The sequence below is a fragment of the Quercus suber genome, unplaced genomic scaffold (genome assembly GCF_002906115.3).
Source record: "Quercus suber isolate HL8 unplaced genomic scaffold, Cork oak 2.0 scaffold_391, whole genome shotgun sequence".
NCBI lineage: Eukaryota > Viridiplantae > Streptophyta > Magnoliopsida > Fagales > Fagaceae > Quercus > Quercus suber.
The window spans coordinates 625,782-643,474 of NW_027069843.1; the positions used below are offsets into that span (position 1 = coordinate 625,782).

Below are 17,693 nucleotides of genomic sequence, written 5' to 3' on the forward strand. Positions count from 1 at the left end.
ATTCATTTGGAATCTTGGCTCTTCTACTTCATTTTTTTTGGTTTGGGCATTGGCCTCTTTAGTATCATCTGCACCTTTTTACTTTTTCTCCAAAATTTTTGTTATAAGTGTTGCATATAAGCTCAGATGTTAGGACTGACCAGTTAACATGGGACCTATTTTGGAATGGGCTAATAATAGACTTCTTAAGAGGACTGTTTCCTTGATTATTAGTTTCTAGAGGGAACTGGAGAAGTTTTTTGAACTGTTTCCCTTCTGTTAATGATGCAATATTGCATGAATTGCTAGGATAGATTTGAAAAGCTCATGTTCCTGAGCATTATTATTAATACTTGTTCCCTAGAATTTCTATTCTCAGTGGTTCATCGAGTTCTCTATTCTCTATGTTTGAGTATGCAATTCACTTCTCTTGACGCACATGCTCTCTCCAGATGTGGATTCTCATCCAACAGAACCAGCACTCAATTTTTCTCGATCAGCAACAGTGGGTTTAACTACAGGGCCTCAAAGTGCATTGATGCCCCCTATTTGGCAAGTTCCCTCCAAAAAAATGCCACCTTTGAAGGCTTTTCAACTGACCAAAGAACTGGTTGAGAAAAGGGTGAAAGATAATGTCATAATAGTGACCTTTGGTAACTACGCATTCATGGATTTTATCCTGACTTGGGTTAAACACTTGACAGATTTGGGGCTCTCTAACCTTCTTGTTGGTAAGCTAAATCATAATTTTAGCTTCATAGCTTTTTTGCAGTTGCACTCACTTTCCTCAGATATTTGAATTTTTTTTTCTTGAAAAATCATATCCACATATATTATACTTAAGTGTACACCTCTTAAAGGAGTTCAAAATTGTTGTTTTAGGTGCGATGGATACCAAATTGTTGGAGGCTTTGTATTGGAAAGGTATTCCTGTTTTTGATATGGGCAGCCATATGAGCACAATTGATGTTGGCTGGGGCTCTCCAACATTTCATAAGATGGGGAGACAAAAAGTTGTTATGATAGATTCACTCCTTCCCTATGGTTTCGAACTGTTGATGTGTGATACAGACATGGTTTGGTTGAAGGTACGGTTTCAGCTCAAGTCCTATTTGATCTTCTGCATGATCAGAGTATTGTTTTTTATTTTTATTTTTTTTGTGTGTGTATTTTTACTAAATAAATAAATATCTACTTCTGAGTATTTTAATCCATATTGGGCAGGCTAGGTTCTGGTGGGAAGTGGGGATAATGATTAGAACTTGATATTTAATAATAAATAGAATTAGAATCCCTCCCCCCCCCCCCCCAATTATCTATATTATATTCTTTTGCTTTCCTTGGTTATAGATTTGTTGATTAGAAGTGCTGAGAAGCAAAAGCATTTATTATGTTTTTGTTCCAACGGTATGATTTGTGACCCCAGAACTATTCCACTTTCCTGGTGAACCTGTTCAATAGTGATTTCTGTCTTTATTCTTTAATTTTCTTTACCTTTTTCTATTCCCAGTAAGATATCCTGTATATTTTCCCTTATTTATTTTATTTCTTTCCTGTTTGTCTTTCTCACTCTCATATTTTGTTTGTTGTGCGATCAATGCTATTTCATCAAGGACGCTCTAAGATCAGTATTTATTTGTTATAATCAGTATCTTTAAGGTTTTTTTCTTTTATACATTTATTATATTCCTTCTGAAGATTACTATTAATCAAACTCACTTTACCTTATCTACTATGTCTTGAAACAGAACCCGCTGCCATATTTTGCTCGTTTTCCTGAAGCAGATGTCTTAACTTCTAGTGATCAAGTCATACCAACAGTTGTTGATGACAGGCTAGACGTTTGGCAACAAGGTGAAGTTTGTAGTAGTAAAACAAGATTTACTGTTCGTGTTTGTCTTTCCTTCGTTTACTTTATTGTTCATGATAACCTCATTTATCTCTGTGCAAGCATGCGTTGTTACCCCTTTCGCATTAAGAGTTCTCTTAATGATTGGTGTGTGAAATACTAGTTGAAATCTCATGAACTGATGTGAAAATGTGTCTGCCAGTGAATGGATACTTGGAAAGGGTCAACATTTTTTAATGTACTAGCTTGGAACCAAAACACAAACAAAATTTAGTACTATGCTGCAATGGATTGGCAAGAATGTTAATTTTGATTACATTAAGAAGTATGGAACTAGTGCAGTATGCTTTTTTGCTATAGAACCCATTACAGTTTGCTACTTTTTTGCAATTTTCTGCCACATGGTTCTTCCTGTATGTGTACAAAGACCAAAAAATAAAAAAAGTCTCAGTTAAAAAAAAGGTGAACTCAGGAAAATGTTTAAAGTACAAACTCTTACCAGGAACCTCTTAGGATGACCTTATCTGCACCCTTTCTCATTCTTTGATGTTTAGAAAGTCCCACATGCTTTGTTTTCTAGGACAAGTCCCAGTCACTCTTTCTAGTTATAGGCTCATTATCAAATCACTACTTTTTAATTATCAACTTGGAACTTTATAAACTTTTATCCTTCTGAACTCCATGGTTTAATAAGCACTTTTAAATTTAAACTCAGGATCTCCTGCTCTAATACCATATTAAATTACCAATTCTCTCTAAAGCTTAAGCTATTAGGAAATGGTGAACTTAATCATTTAACCATAATCCTAACAAGCACCACACTCACAATTTTACTTCTTCATCTGCAACAGTTAGTGGAGCCTACAATATAGGAATATTCCACTGGCGGCCAACAGATTCTGCAAAAAAACTGGCAAAGGCATGGAAAGAAATGCTTATAGCTGATGACAAAATATGGGATCAAAATGGGTTTAATGATCTTTTACACAAGCAGTTAGGACCACCTGTGGACGAGGAGAGTGGACTTGTATATGCTTTTGATGGAAATCTCAAGCTGGGAATCCTGCCAGCTAGTATATTTTGTAGTGGACATACTTATTTTGTCCAGGTAGGATATGTGGAATTGCTCTTTGTAGAATGAGCAGTCTCCTCTCTCTCTCTCTCTCTACATTAATGTGATGTGGGAAGTTTGTAGACAATTTCATTTCAATTTTGTTTTATTTAATTTTAGAAGTCAACTGTATTTTTGCTCAATGAGATTTATTTTAGGTCTTATTAGTTAATTAAATGATTAGTATTTTATTTATTTTCCTAAAGTCGAGGTTATATTTGTAATTCAATAAATGCTTTCCTAAGTCAACCAGAATTAGGTTTTAGTTTTAGTAGTCTATATAATTGTGTTATTGTTCTCCTATGGAGACAAGCTAAGATGAATAAATTTCAGTTGGAACCTTTTCAAATGGCTTGGTGTTGATTCCAGCCAACCATAGGTGATTTTCTATCTCACTTTGTGTTATTTCCAAGCAACTCTAGTTGCTGATTTCTAGGGTATTTTTATTTTTCTATTCAGTTTTCGTGTTGCATCAACTTTTTGTTCTACCTCAAAATGAACATTCATTTACTTTGCTAATTTTATTTTAGGCAACTATTGCCACTGAGCTTGTAAGAATTTTAATTGACCTGGTTAATATAGCTGAACAAACTGTATATCAAGCATGCCCTAAACCCTAATGCTATAATCGCAGGCCACGTATCAGCAATTCAGATTGGAGCCATATGCAGTGCATACCACATTTCAGTTTGCAGGTACTGAAGGAAAGCGGCACCGGCTTCGGGAAGCCATGGTTTTCTATGATCCACCAGAATACTATGATTCACCAGGTAATTCTGTGCCACATGTTGCATGTCTCGCCAATTTATCTTAGGTTGCATATGCTTATTCAATATCATAATTCGTTATTCTGTAGACATGAGTCTCTCAAGGTGTTGCAGGGTCTTTAATTCAGTGATCTGCATGGCTTGTTGATTGTCTTTTATCCTTTGTATCTGCATCTCAGACCAAGTATAAAAAAAGGACCCTTCACCTTTGCAGATTATCCTTGATGAAGGGGCCTAAAAATCTACAAATATGCCTTCTTTAAACATTAGTTTTTTAGCCTTTGAGGAATGCACTACTGCAAAGTATAATTACTACTATCAGAATGGAATGAGTTATGGTGTTTCAATTAATAATCTTGACAACTTGACCGTTATCAGAATGGAATGAGCTCATGCATAAACTGCCCTTCCCTGCTGGAACAGGTTTGTTAGTACACCCTTAACTTAAGCAGGGAGCAGGGATGGGAATTTCAGGGCTGATCCATGTTGGATTTGGGAGATTGTGGGACTTTTTGTATCACCACTGCCCATGTTTGTCCATCTTAATTCCATCATTGAATTAGTAGGTTAGAACAATATACTATATATCTTAAGGTGAGGGAGCTACAATGAGATGTAAAATGCCAAAATGAAGAGCATTTTGTAGTTGCTCCGTTCTTGATATTTCTCATATGGTAATGCATGATTCCACTCTGCAAGGGGTGGGTAATGTAGAACAGGTTTGCAAGAATAAGAAAGAAATGGAAAAGCAGAGAACCTTAGGCTTCACCACCTAAGGGTGCTTGGAATCACCAGCAAGATGTAGAGAAAACTGTTAACCCAGAATGTTTTTATTCAAATTGTTTTGCAAGAATACGAAAGAAAAGGAAAAACAGAAAACCATAGGCTTCACAAATAGGGTGCTTGGAATCACCACAAAGGTTTAGAGAAAACTGACTCAGAAAGTTTTTAATTCTAATTCCACTTTTCAAACTATTGACATAGTCTCTTTTAAATAGGCTTAAGGATTACATCAATAAGCACCATTACATCACATGAAATCCTTAACGACAAATGAAATCTGTTATCTCAAACCAAATAAAGTCTGCTAACATTAACTCTGGTTGCACTCTTGGCATCACAGAGCATAGTTGGTATATATATATTTTTTTGATAGGTAAGAAAGATGTATATTCAAAAAACTGCTAAACGCAAAGTAGCACCAGCATATCAAAAGTATAAAAAAAGATGGAAAAGCAAAAATATAAAAAAGCACTAATTACAAAGAAGAAGAGAGCTAAGGAATAAAGAAAGAGAATCACTAGATGTGTCCCCAAGCCCTAGCAATCAAAAAGGAAACTAGAAAAGATAGCAAGTAGTTGGTCATTGGATCTAGCGTCCGCTGATTGCGTTCCCTCCAAATACACCACATCAAACACAATGGAACTAAATTTCAAATGGGAGTTGAATGCTTCCCCAACCAATTCCACCAACCAATGAAGTAATGAGAGAGACAGGGGGAGAATGTGACACAATGTATTAACTGTATTCAGTGGAAATGTGGAATGAAATTGAACAAATTTATCTAGTCTGATTCATCATTGTGTTTTGAACATCTATAAATGATTCTTGACTTTTTAGTCCCTTGTGGGTTTTGGGAGGCCATTTTCCTGTTCCAAGGTGAAGTGAGGAACGACATAGGGTTAATGGGATAAAGGATTGTGAATTTGTTTGTTAGAGAAGACTCTCTCTCTCTCTCTATCATGCACACACACACACACACGAACAGTTGTAGATGTCATCAATTGCTTTTCCTTTGCTCTTTGCCTGGGGCACAATTGCTAACCAATGATAATATTCTTCAAAAAATATCATAATATGTTTGATTGCTAAGAATCTTTGGGATGGAATTTAAGGTTCGACAAACACTTTTCTTGCTTTATGATGTTAACCAATGTCTATTTTCAGTGTACTTAAGTTGTTTTAAGACAAAAATAGGCAAAAAGTCCACCTCCCACTGGGTTCTAATCTTCCTGAACTTTGAAAACTCAAATTGTGCCCCTAGAGTCATTAACTTTAACCCCAAGTTTCTAGAAAATCCTGTTTTGTATTGTATTTTTTATGCAGTCGTGGAAGATTAATTTGCTATTACTTTACAGATTCGCCTATTCAAAAATTATTTTATGGGGTCCACTTGTGAAGTCTAATTGAAGTGAAAGTCATGTAGTTTTAATGGTCTAAGTATGAGTCTTTTAGGGTTAAGACAATTTTTATTTGGATGTTTATTTTATTAGTTATGGTCAATTTTATTTGCAGGGGAAAATCTGTAATTTTTTAAGCAATTTATGCAAATTAAGGTATTTGGTACTTTAATTGAGTCTAGAATCTTCTAGGATATCCTATATATCTTAGGTTTTATTTTCCTTGTGTCCAAGTTAGTCTTTTGTTAGGTTTTTAGTTTACTATTCATTAAAAGTCCTAACACTACTAGGACAAGGAAGAGTCTTTATCTATCATTGTGCTCAATGGATTCGACGGAGAGAGTTGACTAATAAAGTTATTGAGTGTTTTAAGCCTTTGTGGGTTCTTTTCTTCCTCCTTTCCTCTTCTTTCTTTCTTCTCTTCTTCTTCTTCTTCTTCTTCTTCTTCTCTCTCCCTCACAGTTGTTGCTCAGAGGTACTGTTCATACAACCCCTAAACATCATAAAACATGTGATTTTCTTCTTCCTTACAACCACAGATCAACCCCCTTTCCTTTACCTATTGAAACCCGATATCCCCACATACTTGCTTCTACCAAATAACTCATTAAACCACCTTTTAATTCCCTTCAAAACCTCATAACACTTACTTCAATAATTTTAAACCTAGATCTATGAGTTCTCCTAACCTTAACCAACCACAACCCCATCTAGAAAAATTCCCCCAATTTGTCCTTTGTCTATTTTAGATATGAACTTTGATAACCTTGTGTCCCTACGTGTGGCCATACTCTATGTTTTGGTTTTAACAATCTGCAACTTACCCTTTTGGACAGTCAAAACCTTAAAAACCTTAACTGGAAAGTGGGATCTGCAAATGTTAAGCCGTTTCTCTTGCTTACCTATCAGCTGGGAGTCTATTGTCAAAATATCCATGCAAGAATTCTCCAAATGGTTCTATTATATTCAAATTTCTGTTTTTATAATTATGAAGTTAATTGCTTAAGTTGTTGTAATTGGGCTGATATATTTTATGGGTCAAAATAGCTTTCTTTAACATTTAATCGTTAATATTTTGGGTATTTTAGACTTAGAAGTCAAATTGTCAAAGTTTACACTACTTTTTTACTTATATTGAGAGACTGTAAATCTGTAATATCATAGCTTAGTTAATGGAAGTATGTGTTATTTATATTTTTCCTGGCCTGACTGTTTGAGTGTTTTAGAATAGTTTCAAGAACATTTTTCTCCCTTATTTTCTGTATGTAGATAAATTTTTGGAGCTGTAAACATGCATTTGAACGTATTTTCATTCATTTCTAATCTATCTTCATTATTTTTAATTTCAAAATTTTATTGCTTTCTTTGCTACAGGCTTGTTTTGAACTTAAAAAGTATAATTAGTTAGACTACATGGTTATATGTTTTTCAACTTTTAATTAGTCCCCATGATTATGTGATCCCTTGCTTCTTATGTACTTTTGGCTTGAATTGGTTTGGATGAGACTGCTAGAGAGTTTAAAAAGTGCAAGTTTGTTTTATGATCTGTCCCTTTTCTTGTGATCCAATATCATGAGAGTTGAAAGTTACTCATGGGATGCAAGATTGGGCAATTTTATTGTCTTTTCCTTAGAACCACATTTTTCAATTTTTATTATATCCCCCATCCTAACCAAATGGAGCTCATTTCCCTTAGATATATCTGCCTCATCAGGAACCTAAATTGCACCAAACTGAAGACAGGAAAAGCACACTTTGAATATATGGGCGCATGCTCTATGGTGTCTACTTATAGTTAATGAAGTGCTGCATGGGTCCTTTATCTTTGGTGAATATGACATTATCACTAATTCACTGTAGCATAACTTCTTTGTGGGTATGCAGGAGGATTCTTATCATTTAAGCCATCTATTCCCAAGAGCTTGTTACTAGATGGGCAACATACTATTGAATCACACTTTTCTCTAGTTAATTACCAAGTATGTATGTATGTACTAACCTAATCAAGCTAACACCTTCGATTTTTGGATATTGCAATATTGCATCTCATGAATTATTTATTTATTTATTTTATTCATCGAAAATAGAATTGTATTCTTTTGATTTCATCTCATGAAATAGTTTGTGAATAATTCTTTCAGATGAAACAAATAAGGACAGCACTTGCGATAGCTTCATTGTTGGATCGTACACTGGTGAGGATAGCTAAATTTCTACGTTTTGTGGCAGTTTATAGTAATATATATTCCTACATTAGTGCATTTGGAAGTATTTGTCCCTCATAACCACTACCATAGTATATCTTCTTCTTCTTTTTTTGGCATAAATGTGCTATCACATATCAAATCTGCAATAAAAATATATTAGAGAGGAAGGCATACTGAATGTCACAATGTTAAATTTGCTGATATGTATTTTTGAACTTGGATGAAGTGAGTATCAAAATTAGGCGCAGTGTGCAGAATATACTTATCTTGTTTTATCAACAAAACATTATTTACTACTGTCAAATCATTGTTGCTATTATTATTAATTACAACTTTGTTAAGCAGGCAACAAGCCAGATTTCTGTAACTTTTGTAATTGATTGTTTGTCCCCATATACTTCCTGTATACTTGGGTGACTCTTTTTGATACCCAAATTTATTACTTATCCAAAAAGAAAAAGCATGCAGCAAGAAGCCTTTTTTTTTTTTTTTTTAATTGTAAGGGGATATTCTGTAATTGCCTAGGTTTTATTTATTTATTTATTTTATTTATTTATTTAATTTTATTTATTTTATTTATTTATTTTATTTATTTATTATCATGGGCTGTGCTATTGGACTATTGGGTTTTATTTGAATTTAGTTATTTAGCTTGGGTTTAACAGTGAAACCCGAGTCCAACTCTTATTATTATTAGGTTTTTGATAATGAGATTTTATTGAAAAAAGACTAAAGATTTACAAAAATAAGTTGTCATGTACAAAATTAGAAATGCTAGTGATAAAACCTCACACGTGGGACCAGTCAAACAAAACTCTAAGCAACAATGTTTGCAATTGAGTCACCGAACTTTCTGTATCTTCATAAGTAGGCAATTTTGTTCTCTCCCCAAAGTGTACATCAAGTATAAAGGGACAAGATTTCTAATATCCAAAGAGTGTTTTCTAAACCAATTCCTCCTACCAAACAAAAGATCCATGATCGTCTTTGGTAACACCCATTGAATCCCAAAGGAATTAAAAACATAACTCCACAAAGCATGAGCTATAGAGTAATTTACCAATAGTCCAATAGATGATCCACTGTTTTCCTGCTGCGTTGGCACATACAAGAGTCCAACTTTTATTATTTATTATGGTATCAAAGTAGGTGGTCCTAAGTTTGAACCCTATCTCTAGTCTACCTCCTATGCAGACATTTTAAAGTTCCACGTGATGGATCCTGTTTTTTTTTTTTTTTTAATAGGTCTTTTAAAACCCTTATCTCTACTCTACCTCTTATATATTGAGGGATATCTAGGTCCACATGTGAGGGAAGTGTTAATGGTCAAGATGATTAAATTCAACATTTTATTACAATTTAAACTTTTGAGATTAGTGTTAATTTATCAGTTATGCCTGTCTAGTGTATTTGCATACATGTCTACACACACACCACATGTCCAACACGCATATAAGATATTAGATAGTGTATTTACTACACAGAATTATGCGGCTGGCTGAGTTTAAAATTTTGTTGAGCTGGAGTTTACAAGCTTCAATTTATATGTTAGGGTCACCAATACTGAATTTCTTTTACTTTGTTTTTATTAGTAACACATGCAACTGATGGGTCTTGAACCTACGACCTTGCCCTCCGCTATGGACTTATAAGGGGAGGAGGTGCCAATTGAGTTAGAGCTAATTCGTAAATTTCATTTACTTTTTAACTGTGGTACTGAAACCCAAAAAAAATAAAGTCAAAAGGAATCTTAAATGTGGTGGTCAGCGAGCTCATTCTGTTGAGAAGTGTTAACATGAATTATGAAGCTGATTGCTCTTTAAATTGTAACTGTAATGGCTGACAATTCAAAAATCCTTGATCTAGAAATCTTTTTCAGAGTGAGCCACTGAAAAAATCTTTCCTTTTAAATTGACCTACCAACATTGTGCCAAATGATTTGGTCTGTTTAAATATCTACTTACGTTGAAAATATCGTGAAACTAAGGAGAGAAGTTTGTTTGGTTGAGTTTTTAGAACATAAATATCAAATTGCTAAAATTAGAAATTGCTTTTGCTGGTAATATTAAAGTGTATATTTTGATCTCTTTTGTGTTTTTATTGTGTGATTTTAGGTCATGCCTCCACTATGGTGCAGGTTGGATAGGCTGTGGTTTGCGCACCCGGGAGTTTTGGAAGGCTCCGTGACTAGACAACCTTTTATTTGTCCTTTGGACCATGTATTTGAGGTATTTCCTTTTTGTTGCAGCTTAAGGTTTTTGTTTTGATCTATTGGAAGATTCTATTGGCATTCTTTGATATTGATTATTGAAGCAGCTTATGGTGGTAAAATCAAATAGATTTTACATGACCTTTCTGACTAGAGTTTCTCTTTAGAAGTAATCATCTAATAGTATTTTGTTAGACACACTTAGTCATTACATTATCAAGTTACCCTTGATAATACTATTTTATCAGACACAAGTAGTGACCAGATTTTTAAGTTTCGCATTCTTGCAATGGTTATATCAATTCTCACCTTCTAAGTGGGCCTTTATATTCTCTTTAATTTTCAATTTGTGAATGTAAACCTATATGTACAAATAAATTTTTTATACTCAGCCCCAAGCCTGCCCAAAACCCATCAAGACCCACCAAGACCAGCCCAGCAGTGTACAACATGTGTAGGGAACCAGGGATAAGACTAGGCAAGAACCCTGTGAAGTCTAACCAAGAATAGTTACTAGTTTGTTAAAAGGAGTTCTTCAAGTTGTTAGCTGGTTAAAGAACCAATCTTGAACTTTTCTTGATGCTAGCTTTGTAAAAGTCCTAATATAAATACTAGGCTACCATGTACTCATCCTCATTATGAAAGTTTATGCAAATTTTTTACTTCTCTTTCTAAGGTCTCTTCTTCATCCTCATTCTTCTCTTGGAGTATGTCTACCTCAAACCAAGTCAATTCACTTACATTCCCTATTGCACTCAACCATCTCATTTCCCCAAAACCTTTAGACCATCATTTTTTTTTTTTGACCTTCAGACCACAATGAGGTTCATTACAATTGGTATGAAAGCCTTGATCCAGAATGGCTGAAGGAACAAGATTCTCTTGACTGGCCGTCTTTTGCTGGCATGAAACAGTAGCAGGAGCACCATCAAAGGTCCATGGAGGTTTTGGCTCAGCAGATTGATAAGTTTGGAGGTTTCCTAGTTGGTTTTAGAATCCCATATTGATTAGAAGAGTACTAAGGAGGTGAATTAATTCCTATTAAAAGTGTTAGTCTCACATTGATAAGAAAAGAAAAAAGGGGTTTAATAGTCCCTAATAAGTAGAGTGGTGGTGTAGCCTTTGTGTGAGAGAGTGCTAAGAAAAAGTTGTCTAGTTTGTCTTTTGTAGTTGTGTAAGTGTTAGAGCAGCTTCAGTTGTATTGGAGATTTGGGTTAGTTTATGTTTGTGAGTATTGGTATTGTTAACATTGATAGTGGATTTTATGGTAGGCATTGCCCATGGATGTAGGTTTAGATTTTATTGAACTACATCAAATTTTGTGTCTCACGTTGCTTGCCATTATTATTTTGTGTGTTTTTCACAGCACTTAGTGTGAACTGTCACAAACCAGCAGTCTCAATGAGTAAGTAATGTCTGGAATTGTCCACTCTTTGTCGTGGTAAATTAGAGGATCGTGTTTTTCACAATGCATAATGTGAAGTGTCACAAACTAGGTGTCCAGATGAGTAAATAATGTCCAGAATCTCTTTGTTTTGGTAAAGAATTAGAGGATTTTCAGGGAATTCACATTTACATTGGGCAGCGTAGGAAATTCTGCCTGTGTTTTATGGTCATTACATACATAACAAGTGTACTTGTAATGTTGCCTTTAATTTTAATGTCATTTATCTTAGTCTTATTGTAGTCAGGAATTTGGAGTTGGTACGTTTAATAACATTTTATAAGTCTTATGTCATTTTTTTGAATGTAACATTAGAAGTACAATCTTGTGTGACTTGGAGTTGGTTTGAATTTTTAATCCTTTTGTTACACTTGATTACTTTTGAGTGTCTTTGGATTGAGAGATTGCATTAAAAAGTTCTATGGGAATGAGATGATCCAAACATTTTTATTTTACTGAGTATATTGGATTTGCATAGAAAATCAGCCTGCAATTTACCTTGAATAATTTTTTTTAAGGCCTCTTTTTCATCCATCTGTGTATAAGTGGTGGAAGAGGAGAATAATCACTTGGAAACAAGGATAAATCTTAAATTTGGTTAAACTTAAAGTTTCTTTGGGTTCACCTTAGGTGACCTTATCAGTACTTTTTGGCTTTATCTTCTTTATAATTATTGATTGATAACAAAGACAGCCAAGTCCTAATCCCAACATTTTGGGTCAGCTATGGATCTTCAACAAATTGATTAGGGTCACATGCATGTATTCTTTTTTGCCTATAATTATTGAGTGATAGAAAGTGAAAAGTTTCAAAGAAACTTCCTTTGTGTTGGGAAATGTGAGAAGTTGGAATACATTATAGTTGAAGTGAATAAAGGGTTTTGGATGGTTCAGAAATCTATTCTGATCCATAGTCTATTACAAAATGTGTTTGGTTAGTTGCAAGTTTTCAACAGATTATTTAAATTGAAGATAGGGTTGTTAAATGATCTCATTGTTCATGTCAACTTTGTTGTATTTCCTGTCAGCTTTATCATTTATGGTACTAAGGAATATGCACTGCCTGCAGGTAAATGTAATGTTGAAAGAACTGCCAGAGGAGGAGTTTGGCCCCCGGATTGATATTAAGGAGTACTCTTTCTTTGACAATCCATCAGTACCAAGACAGGTAAATGAGTATGAGTTGCATTAGATCACAGAGTCACTTTTCTTGATCTGTAACTTACTAGAAACATATTCTCTTTTGCTGCTTGTGACAGGTGAAAGATTCATGGCTCGATGTTAAGCTTTGTCAAGAAGGAAGTAAAGATTGTCATGCATCTAATGGTACCAGTCCACAAGGCGTACTCAGATTTCCAAAGCGCAGCAATGAAGAAACGGTATCTAGATTTTTATTTTTTAATCAGTAAATAATTTTTTTTAATTTTTTTTTTAATTGAAAATAGGAAGAAAAGTACCCAAAAAAAAAAAAATCCTTGATAGACAGGGAGTGTACAAGGAGGCAAAAGTCTACTCAAAGTTACATAAATCTAAGAAATCTAAAACAGAGGGTATGACAAGACCACTCAATGCAGTCCTCCATTCAAATAAAGACAGAAGGAAATGGCTCTTCAACTTGATGATAGAACACTCCTCCCCTTCAAAGATTCTATTGTTCCACTCTCTCCATATGTACCACATAATATACCGTGGAATAACACCCCAAATAGAGGCTGTCCTATGTCACCTAAGACATCCAAACCAACAAGCAAGCAACTCAACCACTTGTTTAGGGATTTAATTCCTTTAGATTTCTTAGGGTACTTTACTAATAGATTTCTTTAAATCTGAACCACTCTTTTATTATTTAAAGGTCTAGATTCTGCCATGTCAACATTCCACTAACAATACTCTTAAAATAATAAAATAATGCTGCAAACAAAACATAAGATTATTGTTAGTGGAATGCTGACACAACAAAATCTAGATAATTAAATTATTAAAGAATTATTAAAGAATTGTTAAGATTTAAGGAAATCTATTTCCTAGAGTACCATAGGAAATCTAGAGGATCTGAATCCCTTGTTTAGGCATACCCAGGAGATACCAAACAAGATAAACACAAAGGACCATAAATTAGAGGCATACGGACAATGAATGAGCAGGTGTTCCACTGATTCCCAATCATTTTTGTCCAATAGCCCATTCTTTGTGGATGCATATGCTTCGGTTGTTTGGGATGGAATGGGTCATGCCAGGCTCAGTTATGGACTTATTATTTTGCTGGTATCATTGGCTTGGGAAGCATAGCTCAGATATTTGGGATTTGGTTCCAGGATGTTTAAAGTGGACTATTTGGACTGAACGAAATCGACGGTCTTTTGAGGATGAGGAGAAAACTGTGGTTCAGTTATTAGAGTATTGCCAGCGGACCCTCTTCGATTGGTCTCGTTGTTGGGGCTATTCGGATTGTTCTATCCTGTTGGATTTTCTTTCTTCTATTAGTATAGATTAGGGGCTGCTTATGTCTTTTTGTTTCTTTTTTCTTTTGTTCACTACCGTGAACTTTTTGTGCTTTTCTTGCTATTCTTTTATTAATAATATTCTCTTCTTACTTATCAAAAAAAATTTTTTTACACGTACAACACCCGTTAGCAACACAAATATTTTTCTATTCCTCAAATTATCCAAATGTTAAAATCCTCCCCTTCATCACTGTCCAAGTGAAAAAAGCTACTTTAGGAGCTTTCACTTAAGAACCACTCCAGAAAGGCCTCCAGGTTGCAAAGGTTATCCAGGGTCGCTAACCACAAAACTCCATCTTCCTCATTCTGACCCACCTTGTTAGATTAGAGAAGAGCAAAGAAAGAAACCACAAAACTTCATCTTCCTCATTCTGACCCACCTTATTAGATTAGAGAAGAGCAAAGAAAGAAACCACAAAACTTCATCTTCCTCATTCTGGCCCACCTTATTAGATTAGAAAAGAGCAAAGAAAGATTCCAAGCTCTCCAATTCCCAATCTTGTATCAGTCTAACAAAAAGCACATCCTAGTGCACAATCCCATTTTGCCAACACAAGTGCTATGCCACAAACACATCCTTATTCCTTGATATGTGATACAATATTGGAAACGCTTCCTTGAGAGGTAACTCCGCACACCACAAATCGTCCCAAAAACAGATTCGAAAACCTGTTCCCACCTCGAATATGATATTTTGAGAAAACCTTCCCCAACCACCTCTAACGTAGTTCCACAAAGAAACCCCATGAGGTTTATTTGAAACTCTAGAGCACCAACCACCCCATCATTGCCATATTTGCTAGCTATTACAATTCTCCACAGCAAATTTTGAATTCCCAAATCACTTGATTGTCATGGCAGACATACAGACTTCCAATTAACCAAATGCATTTGAACTTCATCACCATAACCACCCCACAAAAAGTCACGCTGTAATTTTTCCAAATGGTGAGCCAAAGTAGTTTATTAAATAAATTCAAACCAACTCGAAATTCTTAAATGATAAACAGAAGTAGCTTCTATGCTGGCTTTTACATCATAATGTTGCCAATTTGCTATTTCTCTCTTCTTTTTAGTAAGGGTTTAGTTTCTAGTGACATTGTCATGGCTAAATTGAGAAAAGGATTTTAAATGGAATTTCTAGGTAAATTCAATAACACTTTCAAAAAAAGTTTCTTGTGTTTGAGTACTTTTGAATCATTTAGAAGTGAAATTTTGGGTATGATAATGTATGAGCAGTGCACATTTCATATGTGTATTTGTTTGAAAGTCATTCAACACTAAATGGCATTTCTCACTTTAAGGACTGGAAGGTAAGGTCCCTTTCAGGATCCATTTGGTTTGTGTAACTTAAAAACTAAAATAAATATATAGTTATTTGAAAAACCTTTGTTAAATAAATTGTAGATTCTTACAGTAACTTCTATTCGACTGGTGTGTGCCCATCAGCTGAATATTTTGAGATGCTCATTTACCCATAAAATTCACTGAACATGTTGGATATTTACTTGTACAGTTCAAGGCGGTATTCTCTTCATTCAAGGATGTTAAGGTCATTCAATTCTCTTCGATGCAAGATGCTTTCCTAGGTTTTAGTGATAAGGCAAGTATTTTTCAAATATTTTTCCTCATGTAATATTTTTAATGTCCAAGGTTGCATTAGAAAAGAAAACTTTTACTTGATTATGTTTCGCTGAGAGAATGTTAATTTTTATGTTTAGACAAGGGAACAGAAATTCAGGAACCGTGTGAAGCGGTATGTTGGTATATGGTGTTGTGTGACTGATCACACTCCTGGACACATATATTATGATATGTATTGGGATGAGAAACCTGGTTGGAAACCGAAAGCACCTCAAACTCCAGCAGATGATCACCCACCTTTGTGAGGCACAACCTTAGGCTTATGTTGGTCACAATACTACAAGAGCAAGGGAGAAAGGCATAAGAAGAAAAGAAAAATTTCCAGAGCTGGATTACTTCCTGACTCATTGTTGAAACTAAGCTGGCCCATATGCACATTTTTAGAAGAAGAGATGTTGTATCCAAATAGAAAAACTAATTAAACATAGAGATGAGATGAGCTGTATCTTATGTAACAATAGATGATTTATATTCACTTTTTCACAGTGCAAATAAAAGAAACAGGAGCAAATGATTCGAAGGAGGGGAGAGCGATAATTTGTTTGCTTCTTCACAACATTATGATAATTCGTTTGCTTTTGATTAATTTCTATTACAATGGAGAACTTCACCCCCACCCCACCCCACCACCCCCNAAAAATGAAAGTTTTGTCTCTTTCTGGTGTCTGAAAAAGTAAATCCGATGCAAATATGTCAAATACAGAGATAGGTGAAGTAGTGCAAATTGCAAATTCTTAGGTGTAGGAATGCACACAACAATGGAATAAGGTACAAGTCTACAAGATGGAGTTAACCTTGGTAAAAGCGTGAAAAATCTACTATTTATCTGGTGCACTCGAACGTTTGTAAGCTTATTGAGCTTGGATTTCGACGTTTCATTTCCACGTTTCGGCCTAAATAAAAAAGATTTTGGGTGGAAGTCTACCAACTTAAAATAGAAGTGAGCTAATCCTAAAGTGTTGGTCTAGTGGTTGCTTGATGAGATCTTTGGGTATTCCTAGATAGCATTTCACTGCCACTTCAAAGTGATTCTTCCTTGTAAATTGCAATTATTTGGCATGTGTAGGATAAATTTATGAGAAATGCTAACGAATGTCTTTAGGGTATTGATTAATAATTTATTTAAAGAAAGTTTTTATGGAAAAAAAAAAAACAATTAATGTTTTGATAACTTTTTTTATTTCTCATAAAAGTGGTGTCAAAACTTTCTTCAAATAAATTATTAACCAATGTCCTAAAAGCACTCATTAGCATGATCCTAAATTTATTTACTAGTAATTAGTTATATATTTATTTAATTTTTTTTTTCAATTTTTTTATTATATAGAAGTGTTGAAATGGAAAAAAAAGAAAAGAAAGTGAAGGTGATTTAAAAAAATAAATAAATTTAAAAACTAAGAGCTAAGTTTCAAGAATAAAACAAATGGAAAGTAAAGCAAGAACTAGAGTTTTTACAGAATTGTCAAAACTAAATTGAAGGAGTAGACTCATCGCAAAGCTCAATGGAGAAGATGGTTTGAAGCGCAACTAAGTGTGCATTTGCGTAGAGATGTTTTTGTGTTTGCGTTTTTTTTGGCTGGTCCCATGGCACTGTTCATGGATCAGCCAACACCTGAAAAACGCGTGAACAATGTTTTTGCCTTTTAAGAAATATTTTGCTACATTGTTTTTAGTAATAAGTTTTTAGCAAAATAAGCAGTTTCCAAACAAACTCTAAGTAATTTAAAAAAATCATTTTTCAGCCTTTTTTTTAGAGAGTCAAAGAGAGTGATACTTTCAACATTTTTGGTGGGAGATTAA

At 34.4% G+C, this 17,693-nt stretch overlaps 1 protein-coding gene across 1 annotated transcript; it reads left to right on the forward strand.

Moving 5' to 3' along the window:
- Positions 1-431: 431 nt before the first annotated feature.
- LOC111992930 (arabinosyltransferase XEG113) lies at positions 432-16,460 on the forward strand (the record flags this gene model as incomplete). The annotated part of the gene is given in 12 exon segments (XM_065761003.1): positions 432-710; positions 862-1,067; positions 1,728-1,833; positions 2,680-2,936; positions 3,574-3,709; positions 7,771-7,865; positions 8,028-8,081; positions 10,208-10,321; positions 12,815-12,913; positions 13,005-13,124; positions 15,766-15,852; positions 15,971-16,460. Coding segments are annotated over 12 exon segments (1,721 nt in total), but the record flags the coding sequence as incomplete, so codon positions are not given.
- Positions 16,461-17,693: the final 1,233 nt, after the last annotated feature.